The sequence below is a fragment of the Oncorhynchus tshawytscha genome, linkage group LG10, assembly GCF_018296145.1.
Source record: "Oncorhynchus tshawytscha isolate Ot180627B linkage group LG10, Otsh_v2.0, whole genome shotgun sequence".
Lineage (NCBI taxonomy): Eukaryota > Metazoa > Chordata > Actinopteri > Salmoniformes > Salmonidae > Oncorhynchus > Oncorhynchus tshawytscha.
The window spans coordinates 77,868,277-77,880,776 of record NC_056438.1 but is presented as its reverse complement, the minus strand read 5'-3'; the positions used below and the strand labels follow the sequence as shown (position 1 = coordinate 77,880,776).

The 12,500-nt window shown below is 45.7% G+C and overlaps 1 protein-coding gene across 11 annotated transcripts in view; it reads right to left on the bottom strand.

The window, feature by feature from the left end:
- Positions 1-12,500, bottom strand: part of LOC112215282 (receptor-type tyrosine-protein phosphatase F) — a 532,058-nt gene that overhangs the window by 102,097 nt on the left and 417,461 nt on the right. For all 11 annotated transcript variants that reach the window (XM_042329120.1, XM_042329124.1, XM_042329125.1 and 8 more), the window contains 5 exons: positions 6,008-6,125; positions 5,440-5,570; positions 3,866-4,053; positions 3,054-3,176; positions 348-484 (listed from right to left, as the gene is read on the bottom strand). In XM_042329120.1, coding sequence (XP_042185054.1) covers positions 348-484; positions 3,054-3,176; positions 3,866-4,053; positions 5,440-5,570; positions 6,008-6,125 — 697 coding nt within the window. The remainder of the gene's footprint in view (positions 1-347; positions 485-3,053; positions 3,177-3,865; positions 4,054-5,439; positions 5,571-6,007; positions 6,126-12,500) is intronic.

Sequence of the window (12,500 nt, the reverse complement as noted above, 5' to 3'; positions counted from 1 at the left end):
AGGAGAGGAGAGGAGGAGGAGGGAGGGGAGGGAGGGGGGAGGGGGGGAGAGGAGAGGGAGAGGAGAGGAGAGGAGAGGAGAGGAGAGGAGAGGAGGGAGAGGAGAGGAGAGGAGAGGAGAGGAGAGGAGAGGAGAGGAGGGGAGAGGAGAGGAGGGGACAGGACAGGAGAGTAGAGGACAGGACAGGACAGGAGAGGATAGAGGTACTGTGGGGTAGAGAGGAGAGGAGAGGAGAGAGGAGAGGAAACACAGGTAGGACAGGAGGGGTTTAAGAAGACAAGTCTGTGTGTGTGTGCGTGCGTGCGTGTGTGCGTGTGTGTGTGTGTGTGTGTGCGTGTGTCTCTCACCAGGTGAGGTAGATGTTGTCCTGCTCTGTATACTAGGACTGAAGGGTCCCCCTCCTCTACTGGTGAACGCCTGGACTCTGATGTCATAGGTGGTGTCATGTTTCAGTCCCTGTATGGTCATGTGTGTGTCCACCGTCCTGTTAAGACAAGATACCAATTTCATTTTTCAGAGCCTATTTTCACACAGATGTGATAACAACAACGATAACAATAGATACATTATATATATAAAGCACTGTCTATAGAACCAATAACATACGGAGCAATGTAGGACAGGGGGACAGGACAGGGGACAGTAGGGGTGGTATACAGAAGATAGTAGGGGTGGTATACAGAAGATACTAGGGGTGGTGTACATAAGATAGTAGGGGTGGTGTACAGAAGATAGTAGGGGTGGTATACAGAAGATACTAGGGGTGGTGTACATAAGATAGTAGGGGTGGTGTACAGAAGATAGTAGGGGTGGTGTACAGAAGATAGTAGGGGTGGTGTACAGAAGATAGTAGGGGTGGTGTACAGAAGATAGTAGGGGTGGTACAGAAGATAGTAGGGGTGGTATGCAGAAGATAGTAGGGGTGGTATACAGAAGATACTAGGGGTGGTGTACATAAGATAGTAGGGGTGGTATACAGAAGATAGTAGGGGTGGTATACAGAAGATAGTAGGGGTGGTATACAGAAGATAGTAGGGGTGGTATACAGAAGATAGTAGGGGTGGTATGCAGAAGATAGTAGGGGTGGTATGCAGAAGATACTAGGGGTGGTGTACATAAGATAGTAGGGGTGGTGTACAGAAGATAGTAGGGGTGGTGTACAGAAGATAGTAGGGGTGGTGTACAGAAGATAGTAGGGGTGGTATACAGAAGATAGTAGGGGTGGTGTACAGAAGATAGTAGGGGTGGTATACAGAAGATAGTAGGGGTGGTATACAGAAGATAGTAGGGGTGGTATACAGTAGTGTAGGGGCGGCAGGGTAGTGGTTAGAGTGTAGAGTCGGCAGGGTAGCCTAGTGGTTAGAGTGTAGAGGCAATAATTTCATTTTGCAGGGTAGCCTAGTGGTTAGAGTGTAGAGGCGGCAGGGTATCCTAGTGGTTAGAGTGTAGAGGCGGCAGGGTAGCCTAGTGGTTAGAGTGTAGAGGAGGCAGGTAGCCTAGTGGTTAGAGTGTAGAGGCGGCAGGGTAGCCTAGTGGTTAGAGTGGAGGCGGCAGGGTAGCCTAGTGGTTAGAGTGTAGAGAAGATAGTAGTGGTTAGAGTACAGAGGCGGCAGGTAGCCTAGTGGTTAGAGTGTAGAGGCGGCAGGGTAGTGGTTAGAGTGTAGAGGCGGCAGGGTAGTGGTTAGAGTGTAGAGGCGGTGTACAGAAGTGGTTAGAGTGTAGAGGCGGCAGGGTAGTGGTTAGAGTGTAGAGGCGGCAGAGTAGCCTAGTGGTTAGAGTGTAGAGGCGGCAGGGTAGTGGTTAGAGTGTAGAGGCGGCAGGGTAGCCTAGTGGTTAGAGTGTAGAGGAGGCAGGTAGCCTAGTGGTTAGAGTGAAGAGGCGGCAGGGTAGCCTAGTGGTTAGAGTGTAGAGGCGGCAGGGTAGCCTAGTGGTTAGAGTGTAGAGGAGGCAGGGTAGCCTAGTGGTTAGAGTGTAGAGGAGGCAGGTAGCCTAGTGGTTAGAGTGTAGAGGCGGCAGGGTAGCCTAGTGGTTGGTGTAGAGGCGGCAGGGTAGCCTAGTGGTTAGAGTGTAGAGGCGGCAGGGTAGCCTAGTGGTTAGAGTGTAGGGGCGGCAGGGTAGCCTAGTGGTTAGAGTACAGAGGCGGCAGGGTAGCCTAGTGGTTAGAGTGTAGAGGCGGCAGGGTAGCCTAGTGGTTAGAGTGTAGAGGCGGCAGGGTAGTGGTTAGAGTGTAGAGGCGGCAGGGTAGCCTAGTGGTTAGAGTGTAGAGGCGGCAGGGTAGTGGTTAGAGTGTAGAGGCGGCAGGGTAGCCTAGTGGTTAGAGTGTAGGGGCGGCAGGGTAGCCTAGTGGTTAGAGTGTAGAGGCGGCAGGGTAGCCTAGTGGTTAGAGTGTAGAGGCGGCAGGGTAGCCTAGTGGTTAGAGTGTAGAGGCGGCAGGGTAGCCTAGTGGTTAGAGTGTGGAGGCGGCAGGTAGCCTAGTGGTTAGAGTGTAGAGTCGGCATGGTAGCCTAGTGGTTAGAGTGTAGAGGCGGCAGGGTAGCCTAGTGGTTAGAGTGTAGAGGCGGCAGGGTAACCTAGTGGTTAGAGTGTAGAGGCGGCAGGGTAGCCTAGTGGTTAGAGTGTAGAGGCGGCAGGGTAGCCTAGTGGTTAGAGTGTAGAGGCGGCAGGGTAGCCTAGTGGTTAGAGTGTAGAGGGGGCAGGGTAGCCTAGTAGTTAGAGTGTAGAGGCGGCAGGGTAGCCTAGTGGTTAGAGCGTTGGACTAGTAACCAGAAGGTTGCAAGTTCAAACCCCCGAGCTGACAAGGTACAAATCTGTCGTTCTGCCCCTGAACAGGCAGTTAACCCACTGTTCCTAGACCAGTTAACCCACTGTTCCTAGACCATCATTGTAAATAAGAATTTGTTCTTAAGTGACTTGCCTAGTTAAATGAAGGTAAAAAAATTGGTGAAACACCAAGTAAAGACATCAAATGATGAAGATATCCTCATTCTACAATGTAGAAAATCGTCCAAATAATCAATCAATCAATCAATCAATGGATCAACAGTGAATAGTACCTGTTGGTGCTGTTGGTGTGGCTGTTGATGTCTCTGTACACCACAACATACTGCAATATCTTCCCGTTCCTCTCAGACAGCGCTGGAGGATCCCACGCCAGCTGGGTGGTCGACGTGGTCAACCTAAAAACGCTAGCGTGGGTTAGTAGGTGCACGCTGCCTATTGGCTGTCGGCAATCTAGTCCTACGAGACGGGACTTCGTTTAAACACCCCCCCCCCCTTATTCACAGACTCAGATATAGAAGTACAAGGAGGATTCTTTCTAGCGGATATTGGTATCACACACACACACAACACACACAACACACACAATAAATCAATCGATACGTAATCGTCGTAAAGAGCGCAAATATTTCAAAAAGTTTGTTGATGCAGGACAGGGGACACGGCCGGACTGACCATGATGACTGAAACAGAGCAAGGACTTAAAGGCCATTTTGTACCAGAAGTGTCCAAAACTTCAGCGGACCTTCGACTGCATGAAAGATGGCAGTTACAACAACTGTGCCAAGTTGTGTAAAGTAGATAGCCATGTTTTGGCACAGAGCTGCAGCACTCACATCTACTCACGGAGAGCAGACACACACACACACAGACACACACACACACACACACACACACACACACACACACACACACACACACACACACACACACACACACACACACACACACGCAGACACACACACACACACGCACACACACGCAGACACACACACACACACACACACGCGCAGACACACACACACACGCAGACACACACACACACACGCACACACACACGCAGACACACACACACGCAGGTACGCACCCTGTCACGCAGAGTTTTAAGGGGTACCCGCTGGGCACATCTTCTTGCGTGCTGATCTCCTTGACATAGGCCTCTCCGGTACCGGCGCGGTTCAACGCACTCAGCCGGAACACGTAGGTGGCGCCCTTGAGAAGTCCGGTGACGGTGTGGTGGTCGACCGTCCGTTTGAATTCCCGTGAGGTGTAAGCCTGGATTCAATTAAAGTGGATTTTCATTTTTGGGCAGTAAATAATACACAGAGTCTCCGGAAAATATTCAGACCCCTTGACTTTATTTCACATTTTCACAGTAAAAATCCTCATCAATCTACACACAATACCCCATAATGACAAAGCAAAAAACAGGTTGAGAAATTTTTGCAAGTTTATTAAAAATAAAAAACAGAAATACCTTATTTACATAAGTATTCAGACGCTTTGCTATGAGACTCGAAATTGAGATCAGGTGCATCCTGTTTCTATTGATCATCCTTGAGATGTTTCTACAACGTGATTGGAGTCCACCTGTGGTAAATTCAATTGATTGGACATGATTTGGAAAGGCACACACCTGTCTATAAGGTGCCACAGTTGACAGTGCGTGTCGAAGGAATTGTCCGTAGAGCTCCGAGACAGGATTGTGTCAAGGCACAGATCTGGGGAAGGGTACTAAAACATTTCTGCAGCATTGAAGGTCCCTAAGAAAACAGTGGCCTCCATCAATCTTAAATGGAAGGAATTTGGAACCACCAAGACTCTTCCTAGAGCTGGCCGCCCGGCCAAACTGAACAATCGGGGGAGAAGGGCCTTGGTCAGGGAGGTGACCAAGAACCACATGGTCACTCTGACAGAGCTCTATAGTTCCTCTGTGGAGATGGGAGAATGTCATTATGGGGTATTGTGGTGTCATTATGGGGTATTGTGGTGTCATTATGGGGTATTGGGATGTCATTATGGGGTATTGCGGTGTCATTATGGGGTATTGTGGTGTCATTATGGGATATTGTGGTGTCATTATGGGGTATTGCGGTGTCATTATGGGGTATTGTGGTGTCATTATGGGATATTGTGGTGTCATTATGGGGTATTGTGGTGTCATTATGGGGTATTGTGATGTCATTATGGGGTATTGTGTGTAGATTGATGAGGGGAAAAAACAAAAAATTGAAATAATTTCAGTATTAGGCTGTAACGTAACAAAATGTGGGAAAAGTCAAGGGGTCTGAATACTTTCCGAAGGCACCGTATATCAATATCATGAGCCTTTTGATCTCAGAGAATAGTACTGAAAGCAGTAATTAAAGGGGAAGTTGAAACCCGAACCAACGATTACAGTTCCTCCTGGCCTATAGGCTACTTTCAGGGTGAGGAAGTTGGAGCCATAAATATCAAGTTCAAAATCCCGAAACTTCCCTTTTAAAAACATTTATTTCCAAAGTGGTCCTAGGACCGTATTCAGAAACCGTCTCTGTGCGCTGGTCTAGAATCAGGTCCTCCCTTATCCATGTTATCATATTCATTATGATCTAAAGGGCCTAAACTGATCCTAGATCAGCAACTCTGCTTCATGAATACAGGATGGTAAAAGACATCTACCGTGTCCTCTCGGAGTCTGTACTGCAGCTGATAGCCCATCATTTCTCCCACCATGTCTTTAGGAGGCTGCCACTGGATCAGGGCGGTGTCACTGTTAGTGGTGCTGATCATCATGGTGGGGCGACCCGGGACTGGGGGGGGTAAGAGAAGATATATGAGGTCAGCTTCATACATCACACAGGCCTCAGCCATACAGTCTCTCTGCAGAACATCTGAGTTCTCCTCCTGCTTCTCTATAAACACCCTGCCAAACTTTGTGTGTTAGATGTCATCACCCCCCAGTGGCTAGTAGCGGTATCTCTCCCCCTAGTGACCAGTAATGGTATCCCCCCAGTGGCCAGTAACGGTATCTCCCCCTAGTGGCCAGTAACGGTATCTCCCCCTAGTGGCCAGTAACGGTATCTCCCCCCCCCTAGTGGCCAGTAACGGTATCTCCCCCAGTGGCCAGTAACGGTATCTCCCCCTAGTGGCCAGTAACGGTATCTCCCCCTAGTGGCCAGTAACGGTATCTCCCCCTAGTGGCCAGTAACGGTATCTCCCCCCCTAGTGGCCAGTAACGGTATCTCACCTGCTCCGGTGGTGGTGATGACTTTAGCTTTGCTGCGCGCCCCGTCTCCCTTGGTTGTGTAGGCTGCCACGGTAACAGAGTAGGTGGTCTCGGAGTGCAGACCAGTGATGGTGGCCTCCTGAGAGAAGCAACATATGGTCATGGGTTAGAGGTTAGGGGTCAAGGGTTAGAGGTCAGGGGTTAGAGGTCGACCACGTAGACTGTGTGTGTGTGAGCGACACGTTCGCCTTACTTCATGTATCCAAAAACGCCACCCCCTTAGACAAGAATGCATCGACACACAAACACACTTATTTGCTTAAGCTTGGCACACACACACACAGACACACACCCCCCACACACCTTTCTCCATCCACCTACCGTATCTAGTTTGATGCCAATTCAGAAACGTAGAAAAAAAATATTTTCCATCAACACTGACGTCTAAAATGGAGAAAGGTTGTTTTTTTTTAGAAGGTACTGTGTCTGTCACCATAAAGCACTTCACCAAACACACACAAACCCAGAGAAACAAACAGAGGAACCAGAACTGAACAGGGCCCGTGTGTCAGTGGTCATACCTGGGTCATGTTCAGTAGGGCACAACTTATCAAAACATTTATATGACCGGAACAAACCGGAAACAGAAAACTCAGACACACACACACAAGGTGGACCGGAACAAACCGGAAGCTTTGGAACTGCAGCGAGCGCACACACTCAGACACACACAAAGACACACACAAAGACACACACACTCAGACACACACACTCAGACACACACAAAGACACACACAATGACACACACACTCAGACACACACAAAGACACACACACAAGGTGGACGGAACAAACCGGAAGCTTTGGAACTGCAGCGAGCGCACACACAAAGACACACACAAAGACACACACAAAGACACACACACAGACACACACACACAGACACACACAAAGACACACACAAAGACACAGACACAGACACACACAAAGACACACACACAGACACACACACAGACACACACACAGACACACACAAAGACACACACACAGACACACACACAGACACACACACAGACACACACACAGACACACACAAAGACACACACAAAGACACACACACAGACACACACAAAGACACACACAAAGACACACACAAAGACAGACACAAAGACACACACAAAGACACACACAAAGACACACACAAAGACAGACACACACACAGACACACACACAGACACACACACTCAGACACACACACACAGACACACACACTCAGACACACACACTCAGACACACTCAGACACACACTCAGACACACACTCAGACACACACACACACACACACACACACACACACACACACAGACACACACTCAGACACACACACACTCAGACATACACACAGACACACACATCCACACAGACACACACATCCACTCAGACACACACATCCACTCAGACACACACACACACACACACACACACACACGCACACACACTCAGACACACACACACTCACACACACACACTCAGACACACACACACAAAGACACACACTCACTGACACACACACACACACACACACACTCAGACACACGCACACACACGCATGCACGCACGCCTGTGTCTGAGTGTCTTTGTCTCTGTGTGTGTCAGTGTGTGTGTGTGTGTGTGTGTGTGTCTTTGTGTGTCAGTGTGTGTGTGTGTGTCAGTGTGTGTGTGTGTGTGTCAGTGTGTGTGTCTGTGTGTGTGTGTGTGTGTGTGTCTGAGTGTGTGTGTGTGTGTGTGTGTGTGTGTGTGTCTTTGTGTGTCAGTGTCAGTGTGTGTGTCAGTGTGTGTGTCAGTGTGTGTCTGTGTGTGTGTCTGAGTGTGTGTGTCTGTGTGTGTGTGTGTCTGAGTGTGTGTGTCTGTGTGTGTGTCTGTGTGTGTGTGTGTGTGTCAGTGTGTCAGTGTGTGTGTCAGAGTGTGTGTCAGTGTGTGTGTCTGTGTGTGTGTCTGAGTGTGTGTCAGTGTGTGTGTCTGAGTGTGTGTCAGTGTGTGTGTCAGTGTGTGTGTCAGTGTGTGTGTCAGTGTGTGTCAGTGTGTGTGTCTGAGTGTGTGTTTAGCTCTATCAAGCCTGCAGTCTTCCTCTCGTATTCTCTCACTGTGATATTTGCCTTAATGCCGTTTCTCTAACTAATCAACGGTTTAATTTCCTAACCATGGAAGAACATTTAACAGTCTATATAAACCCGGAGAGTGTTTTTACAGTCGTTCTAAGTTGTCTCTCTGTGCTCCCTCATCAACTATAAAGAGAGACCGGAGGAGACCAGAGAGAGAAAATTGTGAATTTTCAGAAAACCTTTTAACTTTTATAGAGGAAAAGTAAAATTACTGTAATCACACAGAATTACTTTTTTACTGCCTGACTCGGTGATCTGGTCTGTCTGGGGAAGGGACAGGGTTTCTGATGGCTGTTTAGGTAATGGGTTTGTTCTACCTGCTACACTGGGACCGAGAGACTGAAGAACAGCTTCTATCTCAAGGCCGTCAGACTGCCAAACAGCCATCACTAGCACATCAGAGAGGCTTCTGCCTACATGGAGACCCAATCACTGGACACTAACAAATGGATCCCTAGTCTCTTTACATAACGCCACTTTAATAATGTCTACATGTCCTACAGTACCCATCTCATATGTATATACTGTACTCTATACCATCTACTGCATCTTGCCTATGCCGATCGGCCATCGCTCATCCATATATTTATATGTACATATTCTCATTCAACCCTTTTAGATTTGTGTGTATTAGGTAGGTAAGTGTTGTGGTAAGTGTTGTGGAATTGTTAGATTATTTGTTAGATATTACTGCACTGTCAGAACCAGAAGCACAAGCATTTTGCTACACTCGCATTAGCATCTGCTAAACATGTGTATGTATTACCAATAACATTTGATTTGGTTTGATTTGGACCTAATGAGTTAAGTAACACTAAAGGATATCAGTGACACACACACACACACACACACACGTAGGCTAGGTGCCTGTGTGTATGTGTCCGTGTGTGTGTGCTAGCGCAGTCTATATGTGTCGGTCAGTCGATATGAGTGCAACATAAGGTATGTCAGGATACAGCAGATGAAAGAAGTGAGTTAAAGGGATGATAGATGGATGATAAGGGAGTGAGTTAAAGGGATGATAGATGGATGATAAGGGAGTGAGTTAAAGGGATGATAGATGGATGATAAAGGAGTGAGTTAAAGGGATGATAGATGGATGGAGTGAGTTAAAGGGATGACGATAGATGGATGATAAGGGAGTGAGTTAAAGGGATGATAGATGGATGATAAGGGAGTGAGTTAAAGGGATGATAGATGGATGATAAGGGAGTGAGTTAAAGGGATGATAGATGGATGGATGATAGATGGAGTGAGTTAAAGGGATGATAGATGGATGGATGATAGATGGAGTGAGTTAAAGGGATGATAGATGGATGGATGATAGATGGAGTGAGTTAAAGGGATGATAGATGGATGATAAGGGAGTGAGTTAAAGGGATGATGATAGATGGAGTGAGTTAAAAAGGGATGATAGATGGATGATAAAGGAGTGAGTTAAAAAGGGATGATAGATGGATGATAAAGGAGTGAGTTAAAAGGGATGATAGATGGATGATAAGGAGTGAGTTAAAGGGATGATAGATGGATGATAAGGAGTGAGTTAAAGGATGATGATAGAAGGATGATAAGGGAGTGAGTTAAAGGATGATGATAGATGGATGATAAGGAGTGAGTTAAAAAGGGATGACGATAGATGGATGATTAGGGAGTGAGTTAAAGGGATGACGATAGATGGATGATAAGGGAGTGAGTTAAAGATGATGATAGATGGATGATAAGGGAGTGAGTTAAAAAGGGATGATAGATGGATGATAAGGGAGTGAGTTAAAAAGGGATGATAGATGGATGATAAGGGAGTGAGTTAAAGGGATGATAGATGGATGATAAGGGAGTGAGTTAAAGGGATGATGATAGAAGGATGATAAGGGAGTGAGTTAAAGGGATGATGATAGAAGGATGATAAGGGAGTGAGTTAAAGGGATGACGATAGATGGATGATAAAGGAGTGAGTTAAAGGGATGATGATAGATGGATGATAAGGGAGTGAGTTAAAGGGATGATGATAGATGGATGATAAGGGAGTGAGTTAAAGGGATGATGATAGATGGATGATAAAGGAGTGAGTTAAAGGGATGATGATAGATGGATGATAAGGGAGTGAGTTAAAGGGATGATGATAGATGGATGATAAGGGAGTGAGTTAAAGGGATGATGATAGATGGATGATAAAGGAGTGAGTTAAAGGGATGATGATAGATGGATGATAAGGGAGTGAGTTAAAGGGATGATGATAGATGGATGATAAGGAGTGAGTTAAAGGGATGATGATAGATGGATGATAAGGGAGTGAGTTAAAAGGATGATAGATGGATGATAAGGAGTGAGTTAAAGGGATGATGATAGATGGATGATAAGGGAGTGAGTTAAAAAGGGATGATAGATGGATGAGAAGGGAGTGAGTTAAAGGGATGATGATAGATGGATGATAAGGGAGTGAGTTAAAGGGATGATGATAGATGGATGATAAGGGAGTGAGTTAAAGGGATGACGATAGATGGATGATTAGGGAGTGAGTTAAAGGGATGACGATAGATGGATGATAAGGGAGTGAGTTAAAAAGGGATGATAGATGGATGATAAGGGAGTGAGTTAAAGGGATGATAGATGGATGATAAGGAGTGAGTTAAAGGGATGATAGATGGATGATAAAGAAGTGAGTTAAAGGGATGATAGATGGATGGAGTGAGTTAAAGAGATGACGATAGATGGATGATGAAGGGAGTGAGTTAAAGGGATGATAGATGGATGATAAGGGAGTGAGTTAAAGGATGATAGATGGATGATGGAGTGAGTTAAAGGGATGATAGATGGATGGATGATAGATGGAGTGAGTTAAAGGGATGATAGATGGATGGATGATAGATGGAGTGAGTTAAAGGGATGATAGATGGATGGATGATAGATGGAGTGAGTTAAAGGGATGATAGATGGATGATAAGGGAGTGAGTTAAAGGGATGATGATAGATGGAGTGAGTTAAAGGGATGATAGATGGATGATAAAGGAATGAGTTAAAAAGGGATGATAGATGGATGATAAAGGAGTGAGTTAAAAAGGGATGATAGATGGATGATAAGGGAGTGAGTTAAAGGGATGATAGATGGATGATAAGGGAGTGAGTTAAAAAGGGATGATAGATGGATGATAAGGGAGTGAGTTAAAGGGATGATGATAGATGGATGATAAGGGAGTGAGTTAAAAAGGGATGATAGATGGATGATAAGGGAGTGAGTTAAAAAGGGATGATAGATGGATGATAAGGGAGTGAGTTAAAGGGATGATAGATGGATGATAAGGGAGTGAGTTAAAGGGATGATGATAGAAGGATGATAAGGGAGTGAGTTAAAGGGATGATGATAGAAGGATGATAAGGGAGTGAGTTAAAGGGATGATAGATGGATGATAAGGGAGTGAGTTAAAGGGATGATGATAGAAGGATGATAAGGGAGTGAGTTAAAAAGGGATGATAGATGGATGATAAGGGAGTGAGTTAAAGGGATGATGATAGATGGATGATAAGGGAGTGAGTTAAAAAGGGATGATAGATGGATGATAAGGGAGTGAGTTAAAGGGATGATGATAGATGGATGATAAGGGAGTGAGTTAAAGGGATGATAGATGGATGATAAGGGAGTGAGTTAAAAAGGGATGATAGATGGATGATAAGGGAGTGAGTTAAAGGGATGATGATAGATGGATGATAAGGGAGTGAGTTAAAGGGATGATGATAGATGGATGATAAGGGAGTGAGTTAAAGGGATGATGATAGATGGATGATAAGGGAGTGAGTTAAAGGGATGACGATAGATGGATGATTAGGGAGTGAGTTAAAGGGATGACGATAGATGGATGATAAGGGAGTGAGTTAAAAAGGGATGATAGATGGATGATAAGGGAGTGAGTTAAAGGGATGATGATAGAAGGATGATAAAGGAGTGAGTTAAAAAGGGATGATAGATGGATGATAAGGGAGTGAGTTAAAGGGATGATGATAGAAGGATGATAAAGGAGTGAGTTAAAGGGATGACGATAGATGGATGATAAGGGAGTGAGTTAAAGGGATGATGATAGATGGATGATAAGGGAGTGAGTTAAAAAGGGATGATAGATGGATGATAAAGGAGTGAGTTAAAAAGGGATGATAGATGGATGATAAAGGAGTGAGTTAAAAAGGGATGATAGATGGATGATAAAGGAGTGAGTTAAAGGGATGATAGATGGATGATAAGGGAGTGAGTTAAAGGGATGATGATAGATGGATGATAAGGGAGTGAGTTAAAGGGATGACGATAGATGGATGATAAGGGAGTGAGTTAAAGGGATGATGATAGATGGATGATAAAGGAGTGAGT